The sequence below is a fragment of the Acanthaster planci genome, linkage group LG01 (assembly GCF_054643075.1).
Source record: "Acanthaster planci isolate LZ-2023a linkage group LG01, COTS_SCS, whole genome shotgun sequence".
Taxonomy (NCBI): domain Eukaryota; kingdom Metazoa; phylum Echinodermata; class Asteroidea; order Valvatida; family Acanthasteridae; genus Acanthaster; species Acanthaster planci.
In genome coordinates, this window is record NC_141777.1 from 27,996,387 (window position 1) to 28,017,047 (window position 20,661).

The 20,661-nt window shown below is 39.3% G+C and overlaps 1 protein-coding gene and 1 long non-coding RNA gene across 5 annotated transcripts in view; one reads left to right on the forward strand and one right to left on the reverse strand.

Annotated features, from left to right (window-relative positions):
* The window catches only part of bpnt1 (3'(2'), 5'-bisphosphate nucleotidase 1), a 39,682-nt gene extending 19,851 nt beyond the window's left edge, over positions 1–19,831 (reverse strand). The window contains exon 1 of one of the 2 annotated variants that reach the window (XM_022227505.2): positions 19,568–19,831. In XM_022227505.2, the coding sequence (XP_022083197.2) occupies positions 19,568–19,804 (237 nt within the window). In that variant the 5' untranslated portion in view covers positions 19,805–19,831. Of the gene's footprint in view, positions 1–3,976; positions 3,998–19,567 lie in introns of those variants that run through there. The other variant, XM_087147744.1, reaches the window with a different exon arrangement.
* Positions 9,477–18,175, forward strand: LOC147800635 (uncharacterized). Of its 3 annotated transcripts, none has more exons than XR_015428128.1 (4): positions 9,477–9,835; positions 11,543–11,626; positions 12,676–12,824; positions 16,815–18,175. It is a non-coding gene; the product is annotated as an uncharacterized LOC147800635 (long non-coding RNA). The 3 variants fall into 3 exon arrangements; XR_015428129.1 differs by lacking the exon at positions 9,477–9,835 and adding an exon at positions 10,066–10,726; XR_015428126.1 differs by lacking the exon at positions 9,477–9,835 and having other exon boundaries at positions 11,147–11,626.
* Positions 19,832–20,661: the final 830 nt, after the last annotated feature.

Sequence of the window (20,661 nt, forward strand, 5' to 3'; positions counted from 1 at the left end):
ACCCGGTATCTGCATGCATGTGAGCCAGAAATTTTATGTACCCATGAAAGTATTTGTTGTTTCTTACAATAAATGTTTGCAAAGTGGCTTTCCATACTGATACATTTTAAATTTGATTTCTCTGCATTTTTTTTTCTTCTTTGACTCTTTTCAGTACCACATCATTTATGTACCAACCATTTCACGGTCATGTAAACTTGATGTTAAATGCTTGCAGTTGTACATTAAATGTATGAAGGCATCACTGCCCCTTTTCCCCAGTAGACCTACAGCATTCAGATCAATAATTTGATGCACTGATCACATCACATTGCACCATATGATGAGCCCAAATGTGCGCATGTAATTATCCGCCGAGAAATATGGACGCATTCTAACAATGAAATACATGTACCATGATACAGCAGTACAATGTACATGTATGTAAAGCAGCCAACACGCATTGGCAATTACAATGGAAGACATGTACCAGTACATGTACTATGCAGGTACAGGTGAACATTCAATAAAACATTCCATTTCTGCTATGTAAACAAATATTTGAGGAAAATGGAATGATGATAAGCAGTGCATGAAATTAGGCCCCGAAAAGTGGTCGGCAGGATTAAGTTCATTCTGCCATTCCCATTTCCTTTGGAAGCATACGCGTGTACTAGGCCTAGTTCTGACATGTAACAGTGTGTACATGTATGTACTCGTACTAAATGTATACATTTTTGACACAATAACCATCTACTAGTATTGTCCCACATGGACATTCAGGAGCTGAGTGCATTCCTTGTTAGTAAATAACAAAAAAAACTTCAAGATGGCTGTTGTACACCGTACAGTACGCATGCATGGTCTCTGCATGTACAATATATGTTCAAAAAGTCGAAGCCTGGCAGCACTTGAATCACTTGGCTATGGCTGAACACAACAGCATGCATCTGCAGACAATGCACGTGTACACGTACAGGCACATGTAGTATGTACATGAACAAGTACGTGAAATTATGTGAAATCTTTCAAAGTCACTTAATTGTAGTCTCCGCAGGCATGTGTGTTACATGTATTTCCTACCAGGGCAGATTCCAACATGGCCTTCTCACTGGTCTTCACTGAAGCATGGTTAAAAACTAAACAAAACATGCAAGTGATAAGTACTAGAACTCTTCAAATGAAAATGAGTGCACACACATACATGTAAAGACCACTCGTATTTACGGCAATAATACATACTGTACATGAACACTGAAAGTGGCATGGCATTTCTTAATCCGACACAACCAATAACACATTGTACAAGTACATGTATTGTGTATACGTGTCCAATTCTTCACCATTTTGTTTCTTACATGTAATTCAGTGTAATACACAAGGCTTTGGCCTCCTCGGACCCTTGGTTCCTTTTACTCATCACAAACGTCGCAATATCGTGCCCCCGCAAAACATAAACCTCGGTTATTTTTAGCTGCCGCACGGCAAGCAGTAATTGCCTACAGTAGACGGCTGCAAAAATAGAATCAAGGTAAGAATTTGCGTGGGATGACGCCAAAACATGACCAAATATAGTGGAAAAACTTGAGGATTGAGAAGCTTCCGTCTACTTCCTGAGACATGGGGGAAAGGAGAGAAGGTCATCCTGGGTCTATCGTTGCTAAGGGCAGCCGCATCATGGGAAAAGTGGCTATGGCATTCATCCTACTCACGATGTGTACCTCACTTAATCTTCAGTGACTTTAATTTTCCTTTTGTATGGATCGGAAATAAGAATGGCCTTGCTTTTCTCCCCGTTCCTTTGATACATGTATGAAATGTTTTTATATAAAGGACGGTGTTTATAAAGTATTTTGAGGGGACGAATACAGATACAAGTATGAATGCGTATAGATAATACTCATGTACATGGGTGTAGAAATACATGCACTGTAGGTCTAAGGATGAGCCAGAAGTATTAAAGACTCATGAGGTACAAAGTGTGTTCTATGCAGGTACAATGATATTGTTTAAGATTAAAGGACCTATTTGGCGGAAGTCCCAATGCTTTGAAAATGTTGGAACATGTACATGTACAACAAGGCCGAGGACACAATAAGATTCAAGGACTCTGTCCCATCATGCAAAACAAATTACAAGTATATGTATAGCTCCTGAGTTACATGTATATGTTTGTGTTTGGAATTTATGGGTAATTCCAGAAGTTGGGGGTCCAAAAGTGTGGCATTTTTGTGTCCCTGTTACATCTGACCTTAGTCATGGTAAAATCATCGGAATTGATTTCAAACTAATTATTATTATTTTGGCAGGCAATTTTTATCAATTCATCACTCCTGGAAGTTAGAAAATGTGTTCCGAACTTACAAAATCATGTGTCAGATGTAATAGGGACCAAAAAAAAAAAAAAGGACCCCTCACGTCTGTAATCACCTGTATACACGTGTACGGTGTACCTGTAACACACATACACGTATGTATGCATTATCTCATTAATCTTATATGGTAAACTAATGAAGACCGATTACTCCAAGTAGAACCTAAACGCACAAATATTAATGGGTGCATTGCTAATATCACAGTATTATAGTGCATCCTTCATAATAATGCATTATTCAGAACAGAAAAAATGTATAAATTTATCATTTCCTATTGCACAGACACCTGAACACTGCACAAAGCAGCACAACATGTACAGTACCTACATGCACATGGAGGATGTCACAAATACATGTAGGTATTCAACACTTCAGAGGGTTCAAACTGTACATCTTTTTAAAAAAAATTGCTTTTGTCCCTCAAAATACATGGACAAAGCAAACTGAACCCATCTTGTACCGCTAAATACCCAGTACGTACCTGGTACTAGCACATGTACACATGTACATGTCTGGACATTTGTGTACAAGCAGCTTGGATATTTACATGCACACACACTTGTGCCTCAATACCCCAAATAAATGAATAAATTACTCGACCTGACCATACTTCTGGTGGATCGATGGTAGGGCATTGACAAACTTTTACTCTTTTTCTCAGTTTCTTTTTCTGTAATCAAGTATTTATCAGTGAAGTACACACATGTACCAACCTGTCTATATTCTACGCAGGATTACACTGCGGAAATCACATTGGAGAATGAGAAGAGAAAAAAAAAATGAGGGTACATGTCGGAGCAGCAAAATGAGGCCGATAGAGGGTTGGATGGCTACAATTAATGAGCAGCCCTGGAGCAGAGTCGTGGAGAGAGCAGATTCACATCGAGTCGCGAGGCGGCAGATCTATTTTAGACTATTCTTATCTTCCCAATTCTTATTTTAGCCGTAATTCTAGAGCCCCTGTGTTATTCCTAGCCATTGACGTCACACTGCCGTTGTTGCCATGGCAACAAGCAATACTTGTCATCCAGAGGAGCTCCCACGCCTAATAATCGACACTCAGAATGCTGGCATTATTTAGGGTGAATATATACGGCTGTGAGTGTGTGTGTGTGTGTGTACTGTGTGGCGTACATGTAGGTTGCATTGGTCCAGGGTCTGTACAAGCTACATATGCAGCTCTGTGTGGGATCACGCACTGAAATTACCGTAATCTAGCCTAATTAAAATAAAATGCATCTGGCACTTGGTCCCAATTATTATGAAACACTGAATTTTTGCATTTATGTTGTCTTTTTTCCACCCAAACTCAAAAAAAAAGCTTCAGATCATCATCCAGGCTTGTCATCATCTTCGGAATTCATCATCTTCGGAATTCATCATCTTAGGAATTCAAATTATGTATTTATTCAACAACTTTCATTCTTGCATCTCCCAGTACATGTACTTGTACATGCACACATATCAGTACACTATACATTTATAACCATAAAGTTGCAGTTTAAAACATGATTCATTCCAGTTTCATTCCAACGAATAATTTCATTACCCGAGTACACAGTAACACGGCCCTAGAATAGAAAATTGTACGTGTTGGATGCAGAATTTTTACATTAACTCACCTTTATGATCACGTGACAACACATCCCCCAAAATATTTCCTACAAACATGGCATCAATGCACAGTTCCGTGAATATGTAAATCTTCTGCAGAGAATGACCAACCAGCAGCTGTTGCAAACACTGTAGTGATACAAGAGGGGATGCATTCATTTTAACCTGCTTTCCTCATCACTGGCAACAAGAAAACCTCAGAAGAGATCAAATGAACTTCATTCTACAACTTCTATACGTGGTTCAAACATTTCGATGGCAACCTCAAACTCAAATGTACATGTATGGTACAGTGGACATACTATTCCTGCCAGTTACCTAGGGCTGTGTCATGTAGCAATTTGTAAATATTTCCTTCCACAACTCATGAACGGTGAATCCAAACCCTTTCAGACTAGAAGATTCCAATACACTGCCTTCTTCAAGTACACTGACATGTGACAAGTGTAACAAAAAAAAAGAACAACAGAAAAACATGAAGGGCAAGGAAGTTCCACACCTCGTGTCATCATGATATCATGACACCCCTAGGCTGTCACAGTATATCTGCAATTCCCTTCTTCCCACTTGTAATCAGGACATCAAGGAAGGGAGAAGCGCAAGGATCTATGGTCCCTCAACTCCACTACCCTTCCCTCCACCCCTCCAGGGTTGATGCACCAATTCATCAATTTCCAGCAGAACCTGTTAACAAGGGTGTCTTCACACCATTGTTATCTGCACTGACGTCATTGCGCCAACATTACTGCAGGGACCTTGCTAAATCCGATAAGGAGGTTGTCTTTATGGGTCAACGCTGGGACAATTTTTTTTTCCTCTTTCCCTCTCATCTCCCACTCTCTCTCCCTCGTGCTCTCGCCGTTCGTACTCCGAGGGTAATAGACAAACTTTATGCATACAGCAACGATGACGTAGGACGCGTTGGAGTGCCTGCCCATATATGGTGAATTCTGGCCCGAATCTGATCAAGCTTGAGTTTCATTGAACCTGGCACTACGATCGGACCGTATTAGGCAAAGTCAAGTGACATATCAATGGAGTATTGTCTGCCTGCCAGCAATATGAGAGATTTTGCAGGGGACTCTATCAAACCCAACTGGAATTTGAAGTCCAACCAAAAGGTCTGTTTCATTTTTTTATTTGGTTTCTTTTTATGCATTTTGGTTTTTGTGACTAATAAAATTCAAATGTTGTTCTTTTCTGGTCTTCATTTGTCAACGTGTTCACTCCAAAAATTGTACAAAGTGACTACCATGTCCAAATTAGTTTAGCGGGGGAAATAGAGTGGTTGTTTTATTCACACATTTTCCACGTACAGCACATTACTTCAAAAGAACTGAGACAAGTAATTTGGCAGGTCAAGTTCAAACTGCCATTGTTTCTAGCTCAGGTTCATTTTCTCTCAATGCATAAAGTAGCTGCATTTTGGGCATGTTTGAAATGTCTCATAAAAACCTTTAAACAGAGTCTACAGCTGACTGTATACAGATAACTTCAAACAAAGTGACAGGCAGAAGAACAAATCTATATGACGGTACATGTACATCAAACAGGTAACTTTTCCTGCAATTCTTTAGTACATGTATGTACCCCTGTATGTGTACCTGCTGTTTTTTAAATTTTACATACAGTATATACATTTGCATGAGCATACAACATTCTGTATACACATTTAGAGGAGGAGTGTACAGTACAGCCTGTTAAATGTACATTGTACTCAAGAAGGAACCAGCTTGGGGTAGGACAGAGGTTCATCAGCTGTCTTGGTCTACCAGAGCAAGGGCTCAGCAACGGCACAGTTGAGTCATGTTTGCACACTTAAACTTGATTTGTTCTGCTATTTTTTCTTTGCTACTTAACGTTATACTGTACAGGTAACTGATTCCTGAACAATCACGATGTACAGAGCACGTACCACAAGATTTAAAAAACGACCAATGCAATGGAGATACAAACTGCAATGCAGACATATGCCAAACCAAGGTGTTGCCGACAATGTAGACAAATGCAAACCAGCTAGTGAATGATCAGCAGTGTTGAGCCAGGTTCAGCTTTGCCAACTGTTTGCCTTGAGTAGCCGTGGTATCCCCATACAAATATGCAAGCTGGCACGACCGGAGAGCAACGATATTCCTCTCACTTAGTTCCACGAATGTTGCCCATTTTCTCTTTATGGTTAAAATTACGTCATTATGATCAACTAAATAGCTGACCGTCAATGAAATGCATGAGACTGGAGAACAGGTTGGGCATCATGAGGCGGTAAAGTTAATCTAAAAGGAGTATTTTCTGCAAACGCCATTTTGTTTCAATTTTTGAGTGGAATGACGTCATGTACTAGTACCATCTGTTCCATTCGTGTCTGCATCTTTATGTGTTGCGGACTGTCTGCATTACAAACAATGGAAATCAGGCTTTAGTGTACTCTTGTGCTGTGTAGGATAAACCATGGAAAGTAGAATTAAATAGAAAAGATATGTACGTGAAAATATCGTGAAATAACAGTACAACTAAGTTGCTGATAGCCTGGGTCAAAATAATAGGAAAATGCTGAGCCACAGAAGTTTACTACATGTATCTCGTGTAGCCTGGTTTATGGTACATGTAGCAACAACACGCATGTGTATATTGTTGAACCCACTCTATTAATCCTATGGTGCCTTGTGGGGAAACAATCACAGTACTGGTAATCAGTTATGATAACAATGCCAGAAATCTCCAGTCTTGATGCCATATTTCAATTCAATTCAATTGACATTTATTCCGATAGTGCACATACATGTATCAGGCATTCAAGATGTACACATGTTTACAATTAATGAAGGATAAAGAAAATAATAAGTGCACAAACAGTAGTAACTAAGATGACATTTGCACTACCTAGGCATGATCAAAGTCAAAGGCTTGTACTGAAACGTCTTGAAAACAGACAGACAACAAATCACAGGACTAACAAACAGACAAGAAACGAAAAGATGACAGACACAAAAAGACGGAAGTAATTTGTACAAGGCTATAATGTGAACAAGAGAACAAAAAAGTATATACGAGTTCTACCCGGTAGAATTGAGAAGGAAACTATGCTAAATAACTAGAGAGAAGAACATTATTTTTATGATGTTATGAAACAGCCTACAAACGATTGTGTTTTCAAAGTCATGCTGATACCGTTCCAAAGTCGTGGCCCCTGAAATCGTAAAGCATTAATCAAATAGGATGTGCGGGTGTATGGAAGGTACAGGTTGTTGTGAGACCGTGTGGGATAGTCATGGAAACTGTGGACAGGGGTGAAGAAAGAAAAGGCATTTGTGTATTTGAAGATAAAAATGCCGGTTTGAAGTTTGTTAATATCAGTGAGTGTAAGTGTCTTGAGTCATGCAAAAAGAGGGGCTGTGTGTGCCTGTGGAAGTGATTGAGTGCAAATCCAAAAAGTGTACCACAAACTTAATTGACCAGTATTTTGAGCGTTTATTAAATTCAGCTAGCCTCAGCTGCAGAGGTTACAGTAGGATGACAGGATGAGTCGACAAGCACAAAGGGATATCTCACATCTGTAGCAATGGCACGAATGATAACTCATCCGATTCATTCCTACAACACAAAGTGCTACATGTAATCTACATGTGTTGTACATGTACATACACTGGTACATAGTATACATGTTTTATTGAAGTTTTATTGAAATGCCTTAGAGAATTAGCACTGGCCATATGAATGGCTTATTACCCCAGTACAAGGACAGCCATGTACATGTGCCAGTACTGCATCTTATTTGCACCAACTTTTTTGGACTTTTGGCTCTGGCAGTGTGTAAACAATATTTGGGACGATAGATTGATACTGCATGAAGTATAACCAATATATGTACATGCAACGGTAGGTCTCAATGAACACAATCAGATTATAATCACAAAGCAAAGTCCGCTAAAATCTTGATTTTTTTTCAGGAATGTCTGCTGAGCATATATTACAGGTTGAGTGTGATTTTTAAAATCTGTTTGCTAGTATACATGTACATTTAGTTGCAATGAACTTTTCACACTCTTTTGCTGCAGCTTTGCATTCTACAATGTACTTCAATGTATGAAAACTACTTGATGTCCATATTAGGTTAAATGCATTGAAAAATGCACTTTCTTAAACATTTAAAATTATCCATGCTTTCTTGGACAACTGAGGGCGCTGTTGCTGTACATGTAATGTCGTCCATTCAGTACATAGGTTTTTCCGTTCAAAGTGTGAACCCAGATTTTACTACATGACAACATTTGAGAGAAAGAGTTGCTTGCTTGTCATTGCTATGAATGCACAAGTTACACAACAGTGAATCACCAAAGAAGAGAATGTCAGCCAGCAAAATCTTCAAATAAAGCAGGAGTTTTGTGCTCAAACCAATGTGGCCTTGAAGCTTTCTTCCACAGATGAAACATCACCATTATACATGTACAATTGTACATAACCAAAATACAGCAAAATTATAATGTATGTATACATGTATGTACATGTACCTTTAAAACAGTGAAACAAAACCGGAAAATAAGGTTACTTGATACATGTATGTACATAAAGGTGCATTTTGGAGGTCTGTATTAGAAAATTCCATTGCAGTTACACTTCCAAAGTCAAGAGTCAGATTGGCATATTTAAACATACCGGCACATACATGTACATGTACTGTCTTCACCTACATGTACATGTATCATTCATGCAAACCGGGGACAGAATCCCACCCAGGTAATGGCGAGAATAATTTATTCATTAGGAAATTAATTCTTCCATATTCTTACCACTGTACATTTATCATTTGTACACTATACCTCATTCTTACGCACAAACCATTTCCTGGGGGATTGTCTTAACCTCTGTTTCATCTCTCACTTCCTGTTCAAGCTTTAGTATCATTTAATCCCCAAAGAATAAAGCCCAGATCCTGCTACTCATTTGAAGCAGGTGCAAAGTCTGTTTCAGCAGGGAGCTGTAGTTTACTTCCTCCATGGTTTCAGAAACCTTAAGCTCATGTGAGGCAAAGCCTTGCAGTACCATTGTGTTGCTTTTTATTTTTTTCCCACCAATAAACATTTGAAAGCGTTTCCGAAGCTTACCTGAGACCATATGTGAAGTTTGAGAAGAAGCCATGATTTGTAAAATGGCTGCGTCTGCCATCCAAATGCCCTTCTTGGCCACTGTGAACAAATCCAACGATGCCTTCAAAGGGTCATTCGCAGTGCCCACGGTACTCTTTTGTCAACATGGGCAGATTATTCATCTTTGAAATTGCCACCAGTGTGGCTCCCTTCTTCCTGTCATCCACAAAGCATGAGGCAATCACAAATTTCCAATAAAACAAGACAGATTGGCTCCCCTCTCCAGTCTGGCTCTTCCATTCCTCCAATGCCCCCCTCCCATCGACCCTAAGGACCTCTCTCCAGGGGACCTCTTGCTCTGCCCTAGTCGTGACTACCCTTGACCCGTCTTCATTTCATTTCCCTACCTGCTTTAATGGCTACCAGTACGCCCACTCCAAAACATCAACTGATTGTTAAAGGGTTTATACTATGATGTTCCCTGATGCCAGCTCAACAGACAGCAGTGATAAACATTCTGGAACAAGGTTTGACAGAGGAATAGGGCCAATTTTATGATGAATTTGAGTCACACTTTAAGTATTCAAGATACCCGCTCTCTTTGCAGAAGTTCGGCAGTGTGAAGTGACATCTGGTTAAGCTGCGATCCTGCATGGCGAGACTGAGACAGGACAAATGAGACAATTACCATCCCCTTTAAAAAGATCCTTTTCTGCATTATTCAGTCGTGATTTCAGACTCACGTGTAGCATAGGATGCATCCTTAATTGTTGCCAGTTGGAGGTACGTGTACATGTTAAGGAGAAATATTATCAGTTGCTAGTGTAGGCATTCTATCAAGCTAATTCTGCAAAGCACTTATCATACCATGGAGGTGGACGAGTATTTTTATATGTAAATATAAATGCACATATACATATTGGTATGTTTCTGCTCATATTCAGTCACATGAAGCACTAGTTGATTTGGTTAGTCACTATCATACCTGTATCACGTCTCAGTATTGGTGGCTAAGACCATGTGGCGTATTTGTTAGTTGTTAGAAAATTGCATACATGTACCGGTACCAATGAATGTATCAACACATCACCAGCACAGACAAATTGGAACATGAACAGATTTGATATGCCACAATAAAGAATGATTCACTACATCTCTGAAACTACGTCTGGCAATGTACCGGTACACGTACATACATCAACTCTAATTAAGTAAATAAGCATGTAAATGAAGAGTCCTGTATATCACATGATGTGGTTTAACATACATGTGTAAATGTACAATGTACATGTCAGTATGTAATTGTTCTCAATTTTTGTGAATACCCGTGCATTTATCAGGAACGGACATGAACACGTACTTGTTCCAGTATGCCGTGGTACAGTATTGCACACATATTGGTATATCTGACATGCTCTGAGGGAAAGCCGTGCAAAGTCAAGTGCACTATATCTCGCCCTGCCGTCTCAGCTGATAGGACGATCATTCCAGTGTGAACTGGATCCAACCAAGTATAGTGACTGATTACATGACTGCATCACAGCATGGTAGTGTCTGCAGTGGAGCCCATGAAGAACCAAAGTACATGTACATGTACCAGTAGGCTTGAAGTTAACAGTGAGCAGCAGACATTGGTAGTGTGATATGATGTGACCCGCTCTGCAAAAAAGGGTAGTAAGTCACGCAATTCCAAAATATGTTATGGCCTGTTCTATATGGAGAGGGCAAAATGTCTTCAAAAATGTGATTTTCTGTTTTTTTTCTTTATTAGCTTGTATAACATTTATGTTTTCAAAATTTGTGATTACAAACATGGATACTGAAGAATAAAGATGACAAATGGATCATTCAGTAGGAAATCCTACATAGCATTGTGTTTCCAAGTGCTACACTTCCTGAGCTTTTTCTTGATAAGTGCTCTTATTGAATTCGAAAATGTGGATATACAAATGTCTAAATATCTCGGGAACGCAGTGCAGTACAGGGGTCATTCATGAATCAAATTGTAGTTTTTGATGTACTCAATCCAGCCATATCAAAAACTGATCACCTGAATCTGACAACTTATTATACCCATTTTTCTGGAGCCGCTAATATATAGTGGTCTATTACCGGTAACTATAAACTATACAGTATATGCGTACATGTACAGTACCCAGTACCGGTGCATTCCTGAACACAATGGTGGCGGAATGATTTTCAAAGGGGGGAGACCATCGGCTATTAATATAGTTCATGTAGGTTGATCCATAAAGCCCCATCCCCATAATAGGACCTGTAAGAAGGGGGAGGTGGGGTCATTTTGAAAAAGTGGGAGGGGGGAATATTTTATTTGGGTTGGTTCCCTGCCATTTTGGATTTAAATCTATGCATAACACCATTAACGTGAAACAGTGTACATAAACGTCCACATAAAACTGAGGACACCATACATGTACAGTACCTACTAGTATATTAGTAATTAATACGTTACCAACGCTTCATGAACAGGTACCGGTGCCGTACATATACCAGTATGCAAGAACTTCCCAACAAGGAAATGATGGATACCGGTACATGTAGCTACATGTACATGTAAGTAATGATACCAACTTTTTTGAATGCATGATACTGAGATGGTTCACGTGTCATGGCTCAGTGTGCCTCTCTTTGCCTTAAGTGCCCCTTGTACAACTTACAAGTGTGCTATTGAAGGAGCTGATAAGGAATGAACATGCCCTTCCATCAGAACCAATAGAATAAGAATGGCTTCAGTAGCACTGCCGTCAACTCTTTGCTTCCTATTTACAGGTAAACTCAATATTCTTCCAACAGCTGCACACTACCTGTACATTTCTTTTACAATTGGCAGGAAATTGGAGTAAACAGGGTATGGTCCAACCGGAAATCAAATACGTGCTTATATGTCATGCATTATTAGAAACACACCCTTAGCCTGCCTTAATGAATGAAAAGGTTTGTCTTTAGTATGCCTACAGCAGTGCCCTGCAGTGGAAAGCAACACTTTGCCACAAAAATGCACACAAAATGGACTCTCCAAGAATAGAAATGGTTCAATTTCAATTTGAAAAAGGAAGAAGACCAAGCAAAACATCCGGATTAAAAAAAAGGGTTCCACAAGGGCTGCATCTGTTTTTTCAGTCATTTTCCAGCAAACATGTACATGTATGAAAGTGAACATTAAGCCATATATGAACTTTTGCTAATTACCAGAAGTTCTTTATATCCACACTTCCACAGCACATAATTTTGCCCCATCAGCAAGACGAAAGGATGCAAATACATAGTGGTAGGCCTACAGTATGCATCCTTTCACTTTGCTGATGGGTAAAATTCACAAGCATTCCTGTACACATGCAGTTGATTGAAAACATGTCTGCATTTTTAAATTCAAACGCATTCATTCCACCAACTGTGTGTGTTCTTTTGTAAAACTATGGAAATATACAGCTTCCCCTGTGGACAAGAAATGGCACCTGATTCTTTACTGTTATGTCTAGGTTGACGACAGGTGATGTTTATCCAAATTTAATAACATACATACAATGTACATGTACTGGTAATGACAGAATAGCTTGCAAGACTATCACCCTAATGCTCATCTGCTGGGAATTTTCTGACAGCCTGGGGATGGATTCCAGTGCCGATGACACAATGGCTACAATGCACATGTACGACAAGTGTTCATGTTGGAAGTTTCCCAAGCTACTGCTACTAAGGCTCCATGCAGTCAAAATCCATCCACAACAGGCAAAGTGAAAGTATGTACTGGGTAAGTTCGTGTACATGTGATGGATTTGTGTAGACTTTTTATGTAGTGGTTGAGGAAAGAAATTGCAACAAATGTATTTCTTATTTCTAACTTTCTTCCAGAAAAACCTGATGTCAAATTGTTAAGTTTCAGAAACACTTTCACTTGCACCACTAGAAAGAAAGTAAAAAAAGTCACATTAAGCAAACCCTGAACTTACATGTACACTGATCTTGTCTAAAGTGTAATGGTTGCGTAATTAACTCTAACCACTCCAATTGTTAAATTTTTAAATTTTAAATTTTTTACATTGATCTTTACAGTAAACTCTAAGTCGAAACTCCAGGAAAATTTGAGATATTCAGATTTTGAGTTTTAGAAACAAAGTTCCTAATTCTGTCTGCAATCAAGTCCGACCTCCACATTTAACCATTGATTTTAATGGACACCCTTTTGGTTCTTTAATTTAATTCTTTTAATTCTAAAGACATGGTCACACTGTGGTGAGAATCAATGATGATATGATGATGAAAATGAGAATATAAATCAAGTGCTGGTCACACTGTACGAACATATGGCGTACATGTACATGTACAGTACTGTGCACAAGTCCATGGTGTGTAGTGTACCGGTTCATACAGGTGCATACATTACACCTCACTTGATTGAAGAAATTAGATAGTACTGAACAACACAGAATCGATGCAAACAAGCGTCAATCTAATCTCCTTCCACATACATGTATCATTCCAGATTTTGTCATCTACAAATGTTTGGCTGCTTTTGTGATACAAAATATTTATTTTTACCCTCTTGTTTGTTTTACAAACAGTTGAAATGACTTCTACATGTAACCCGTGGTTCACATTTCAAAATAGCAGGAACCAAATTTCTTATTAATCTAATTCCCTTTTGAAAAAAATCTTGACCTCGCACAATTCAGGATCTACATACAAAAGAGATTTTGCTTTATTGGATAGAATAGACAAGCCAGTCAATATGTGAAATATGAAATGAATCCAGAGAACACCAATTCAGATGGCCATAAATTAAAATAGGAGATTTACAGAAAATGCAGGATCATGTTAAGTTAGAATACACTTTGAGCTCAAGAAAAAAAAAATGGCGCCAAAGTTCTAGATGTAGAGATGAGTTGCGATGAGTCGTTCCAAGGTGGGAGAACCGGAGTCCATTATGTTGTGTAGCCAGTAGGCAAAAGTGAAGAATTATAAAGAAAATGTCTGCTCAGCCTAAAAATGGATTGAAATTTTCTCTGAAAAAAAGTTGAGCCAATGCTAAATCAGCACTTTCTACATGTAGCTAGTGGGTATTTAGGTTTTCTATACATTTTTCTGCAAATTTTCTCTGGTTTTTCTGTTGTTTTATTCAGGTGCCAATTGACCACGTTCTCAACCAATTTTAGCAATTACTTCATTATTTTAATTATCCTTGATCAATAAAACCAAGTAGAACAGACATTTTTGTGAAGTACACGCAATCACCAAAGTTTTCTTTTGTGAAAATGCTTTTACCGTATCTCTGCACCAGTCTCTGTCTAAAACCTTTGGCCTAAGATACCAATCCACCCTAACACACTTACAGCACTTACAAGATGATACAACATCTTGCTACACAGATGATACAGATAAAAAAGTAGCACAGAGTCCAGAACCATTCTTTCCCCATAACTACTGTGGCAACTTATCATACAGATTATACTCAGCTCATCAGATGACAAACTCTTTCTTGAAATGGCCAGTGATGTCCTCTCCCTGTCAGTGACATCCCAATTTTCTTCACAGATATTGCCAATGACATACCATATGAAATTACGTACATTGATTGTCCAAGATATGGCATACCTGTACTGGTAGGTGGTGCCATCATTTCTTACCTGCTCTTACTAAAGGCCTACCATTTGCTAGATAGGCCTAATTGTTGTTGAGAAAGACTGTATAATGCCAGTGTTGGACGGCGGCTGGACGCGTTCACAAGAAAAACCACTGCAAATGGCAGGTTACTCAAAATATGGACCATTAGATAATGTTCAAATTTGGGGGTTCATATTTCCTGAAGTGAACAGCAGTGAATTAATTCCCAATGTCTGATGGAATGAGGGGAGTCAAGGCTGATATCTCACACAATGATGACTGTGTCTATCTCTCAAGTTAATTGGAGTTAATTAAAGTCTCGAGCGTCAGCATTTTTGATGAACGTGAACAAACTGTTGAAATCCTGGCCAATAAAATTTACCGAGAAGTGATAATCCCTGTGACACAGATTTATACATGTATGTGGTGAAAGGTGATAATATTTACACACATATATTAAAACCATAATCACAAAATTAAAAAATACCTCTCACAATTAACTGGGTCCCGAAGTCGGCAGTTGGGAACTTCATTCAATTCTGTCAAAAAAATTGACTGCCAAAAAAAAACCCCAAACCATCATCCTTTCATGACTGGACTGATCGTATTTTTGCATTTTGCAATAGTGTGATTTTTCTCTCGTACCAAAGTTTCTCGAAGGAAAATCTGTCATACTAAATGACGTTTAAAAAAAAAGACATCCGAGACATAAAATAAAATTCATGATGAAAATCTAATGCACAGAGTTGTTAATTTTAATGTAATTTTCAGCGGGGATATCGCCCAAATATGTGGCAAAATGAACATCGCGTATGGAATTTTCAAGCACTACATGTGACAGCCTTTTGGGAAGTCTTGAGCGTCATGCATTTTCTGTCAAAATTCTGAAGCGTCATCAAAATTCTGTCAAATATGACGTTTGCAACGAACATATTGTACTCATTATACACTTTTGACGCAGCCAAACTTAAAGATTATTCTTGGTGGTTCAAAAGTATAAGACCTGGCAGATATGCTGGTATAGCGAGAGTGATTATAAACGGTAAGAGAATGAAGGGCCAAACTTTTCTCATGATTTCCCATCAATTTTGAGCACTTTTTTCAAGGCCTTTATTTTTTTTAAGTTATTTTTTGGGGTGCTTTAAAATACATCATTCGAAAAATAAACTGAATTCTCCTTCTTGTTGAGAGAGGTTTTGAAATCAAGTCCTCTGGTGCAAATACTTTGAATTAAAACTTAAAATTAATTCAACTCCATTTGACCACCCTCCCTGGAATGGACTGGTTCCTTTATGCCCTCCTTATCCATTGAGAACAGTGTATTGTTGCAAGGCGTCTCTTATGTAACTAAGCAAAAGCTTGCCAAAAATCACGAGGTATAGCAACAGTGGTTTTAGTAAGGAGAATTCAAGTTGTTACATTCACGTGAATTCAAAGAACTCAGTGTACCAGATTTGGGTCAAAGTTAACTCGCAGAAGGCTTATTGCAGATGCAGGTATTCATACGAGTACTACAAGATGCCACATAGCAATAGTATGGAACTTAGCACTCTACCCTTTGTGGTCCCACGCTACTCATTCACTATTTTCAAGATGTATTTTTTTTTTTTTGCGTTGGGGAGATGTTAATTATATATAACGGGTTTGTCCTTACCCAACGTATATTAATAAGCACTGTACGCTCAGTGCTTGTCCGAGAGCTTGCGAAAAAAACTCACAAGCTTACTCGGGTGGGACTCGAACCCACGTTATACATAATTATCATTCACTGTTGTTTAGCAGAGGGTTAGCAAGAAAACTACAGTACCCCAGTAGCTCTACACACAAGAAGCAGTTGATTTTTTAAGCCTCATCTTCTCACTCTCCATGTCTTCTTGAATTCCTGATGAAGCAGTTGTTCATCAACATCTGCTCAACAGACTTCATCAGGCAGTCACCACTGCTCCCTTGTGCCTTTCGATGACAACTGACATTAGCACAAAGAATCGTGTACACGTACGCTCACAGCAAAGCCTCCCAACATTGCTCTTAGATGAGTGTACATTTACGTCCACGTACACGTAGCATCCAGCGTGGCCCACTTCTATTTTCCAGGCTGGTTTACTATTAAGATATGACTTATCGTAATTTGCACCAACAGGCAAAAGAACTTGTGAGTGGTAATGACTCTGTTGACAACATCTCAATGGCACGGAAAAGCAAGGTGAACGGAAGGCCACCCAGCACAGGGCTTTCCACATGTACATGTACGTTTACCAGGCAAACCTATCTGTACATCTGTCTGCATTTCTGAAGTGAACTTAAAGATTTATTAGACAAAGACTTGAATCAAGAACTGCCGGTATGCTGCTCCAGTTAGTCCCTATGCTGTGGTTGTCATCATGTACGAGTATGTAATGCCTGTGTACAACATACAAATACTGGAAGCATTTATAAAGCATGTCTCCTATGGGTATGGTGCTTTGGAAACAACACAGCAAAATGTACATGTATGTAAATGAAATTATCAACACAGCGCCCACTTTATTAACATTTGCTCTAAAGTTGAATAATCTAATACTTTTGAATACATCACCTGTACCAACTAGAATTTTATTTTGATGCATTGTATTATCTCCTGCCTGTCAGTGTTCGTCCGTATGTGTATCACTGCCAAAAACATGTTCATGTCTTGTATTGTCCTATGTTATAATATGTATGTCTGTCAATAGGTTAGAGTACAAAAGCAAATTTACATGTATGCTTCACCCTTTACCTAAATGTTGTTCTTTAACGTGTTAATGTGTGTTAATAAAAATACATCTACAAGTACACTGTACACACTGTATGTACATGTACATTATGTATGTGCACATGCGTTGTTTACAGAGCAAAACGAAATGCTCATTTACTGATTGCACATTTGGCTGTATCGACTTCACCATAAGGCACCAATATACATGTACATCTACGTACATGTGTGCAAATTATACAACAGCCAACATACAACTTTTGAACTAGAAATTCCATGCGTGTAGGTTTGTTCACAGACTTGGATGCACTCAGCAAGCTTCAATGTGTACAACGAATTAGCGGTAGCAATCTAGCCATTTAAATACATGTAGAATTTTCCAAGGATAGATCATGCTTTGTTGCCTCATTGTAAACATAGTCACTCAGCTCAACATAAATTCATGAAAAGGGAAATGCATATGAGGGTGTATGTTTGTGACTTTCAAAACTTACCCAAACTTTCAAGGAAGATTTCAACAGTCTAGATTTTTAAGGTTTTGGCAGTGTCGTAGACTCTTTTGTTTGTTTCTCATCATTCTTGATGTAACACTTACAGTTTAGTATTTAAGAAATCTGTCATCAGTACAATGCAATGAATTAATCTTTCTCAAATATTACATTGTAACATTTATCAATTGGCTTGTTGTGTCTCTATTCTGCACAGAAATTCCAGAGTGGTGCTTGTACATTGTAGTTACACATACCGTAATTCTGACATGCAAACTAGTGGTGGGCGTGAAAATGAAGTCCAGATTTTCTTTAATCTGCTTTGGGCTTTACTCTCCAGCTTCAATACACAAGCTCATGTACAGGTACATGTACACAGTGACACTGCCTATATGTAACTAACAGGTACATGTACCTGTGCCACTTTCCCATTGCAAAGAATTGTTTATAGTTCAAGCACGCTGCTGCTTTTAAAAAGAAAGACGTGCATACAGTATGGATCTCACTAATTTTTCCCTGCTGTGATGTAAGTTATTACATGTAGCTATTTGAAAGCAATAAAATGTCCGAAAAAGGTCAAATTTAGCAGTGAATCCATTGAGGTAATGATACACATTTGCTTTGAAAACGCAGAATTATTCAGACAAGTGTCACAGGGTTTGGCATGTACAGCATTGGTCCCAACAATAACAGACCGTCTAGGGTAAGGATCTTCCAAATGTTAAATCAGTTGGGGATGGTCCCAATGCAAATGGGACCTAGGCTACAGTTCGAGCATTTAACATATTCACTTACACTCGTACCTTGCAGCAGCTGTCCTTCTGGATGGAATGTGCCTTGTCACTTGCTAGTTGCATGACACAAGTTTGCACCTACACTCTACATGTAATATTGGTTTAATTTCTTTCCCGGGAAAGTAACAGCATCCCTAATTAAATTGTGACTAGTAGGCCCTATGCCTACAGCAGCAGAGTGGCAGTCCTCGGGTGAAATATGCCAACTTAAGGAAAACGGCAGAAAATATGGAGTAACACTATAGAATACAGGGCCACCCCCTAGAATCACTGGCTACCGTGTCACGTTGGATGGGAGTAACTTCAGGAAGAAGTCCAAATCCAGTACCTGGATGGTGGCTACATGGCTATGATATCGAAAGAGTTCTTTTGGAGAACGAAGCAACACAAAATGAATAGAGATGGTAAAAAAATCTAAGTCCAAACCGAGTGGCCCTGCCCCTCTTCAATGCACAATGGCCCACTTCTCAATAACTGGAAGTGTCTTCTACTGACTGACGGATCGTGCTGATTGTCACCACAGCACAGGATAGGACGTTCAAGTTCAAATCATCAAAAGAGGGGTGAAGACTTAGCATCGACAATGTAGCTTGGCCGTGGCCAAGCCTAACAGACTTTTACAGTGTTAGTTTGGGCTTTAAAAAGAAAAAAAAACAAAGGAATTTATGATTTTATCACAAATTGAACTTAAAACTAGGCCTAAATCTAGTGAAAAAAAAAAAGGAGATGGTGAAGTGCTGTAGTTGCCGCACATCAACAAAACTTGAGGAAATTTAAGCGGGTGCAGGATGCACAAGTTGTACGCCGGCCGACTTCAGCTGCAGTACTTAGGCCTAGCTCGTAACCTACTCAGCCCGTGTTGGGCACACGGTTTTCTCACCTTCTGCACGATGTTCAGCGACCCATCTTTCATGATTTTTCGGATGATGCTCCCGGCTCTGTTGGCTATCGCCACGGAGGCTGACACCAGGCGGATAATCAACGGCGAAGCACTGCTCGATGCCATCCCTTGTGCCTTACCCAAACTGATTCGCTGAGGAACGAGGAAGTCAGAAGATGACCGGAACACTCTCTCAGTTCTCCAGCTCGCGAGTCGCAGCACACACGCTAGTCTCATCGAGCTATGATTTTGCTGCAGATGCTTTCGTGTGCCTTTATAACATTTCGAGCTCGCTGGTCCCCTGTTACCTATATAGTTTTTCGATAGGTTTTCTCATTTGGGCATTAGGGGCCAGTCCATTTTTATCGTTCGTTTTATTTTAAACATCCGTCACAAGCGGGCGCGCTACCGCAAGGGAAAACATGCGTGCACTCATCGCACCATCGATCCTTGCCGTGGTATAAGGAGCGCTGAGACGGCCTGGGGCGTCGGCCCTCTCCGGATATATAAGATAAGGTCAAACCACTTCAGGGATTGTCTTGGGAGTGTGCCATTCTGAACTCACTCTCCTTGAACTTGTAATGCAACAAAACGAGCAGCTATGGATCGTCTCACTGGCAGCCAACTGATAGTTTACTGTCCTCTCCAAATGGGATGCAAAAAACACTGTATAAGAAGACGGATGGGGCATTTTGTTCTTGCTTTAGCGAGAAAAGGCTTTGCTTCAAAGTTCTTATTTTCATTTTGTGCTTCTTGGTGGGAGGTACGATACGTGGGAAGTATTTTCTCGCGTGCAAGGCCTTAACTGCCATTCAAAGGCAACTGGACATTAATAAAGTTCAAAGTCGAGTTTGCACGTTTCATATGACGTCTATAAGTAAATGTCAGCCGGGAGTGTAACTTTAATTAACGACACAGTTGTTCTTTTAAGCAAGTCAATAACGCAAGTCCATGAAGGCTTTAGCTGGCTTTTATAAATCCCTCACTCTGCACCTACAAGTAGCAAGTAAGATTTGACACCCAACGACAACTTCAATGCAATATGTAGTGTGAATAAACCAAAGACTCATACGAGTTTCCTTTTGAAAAAAGAA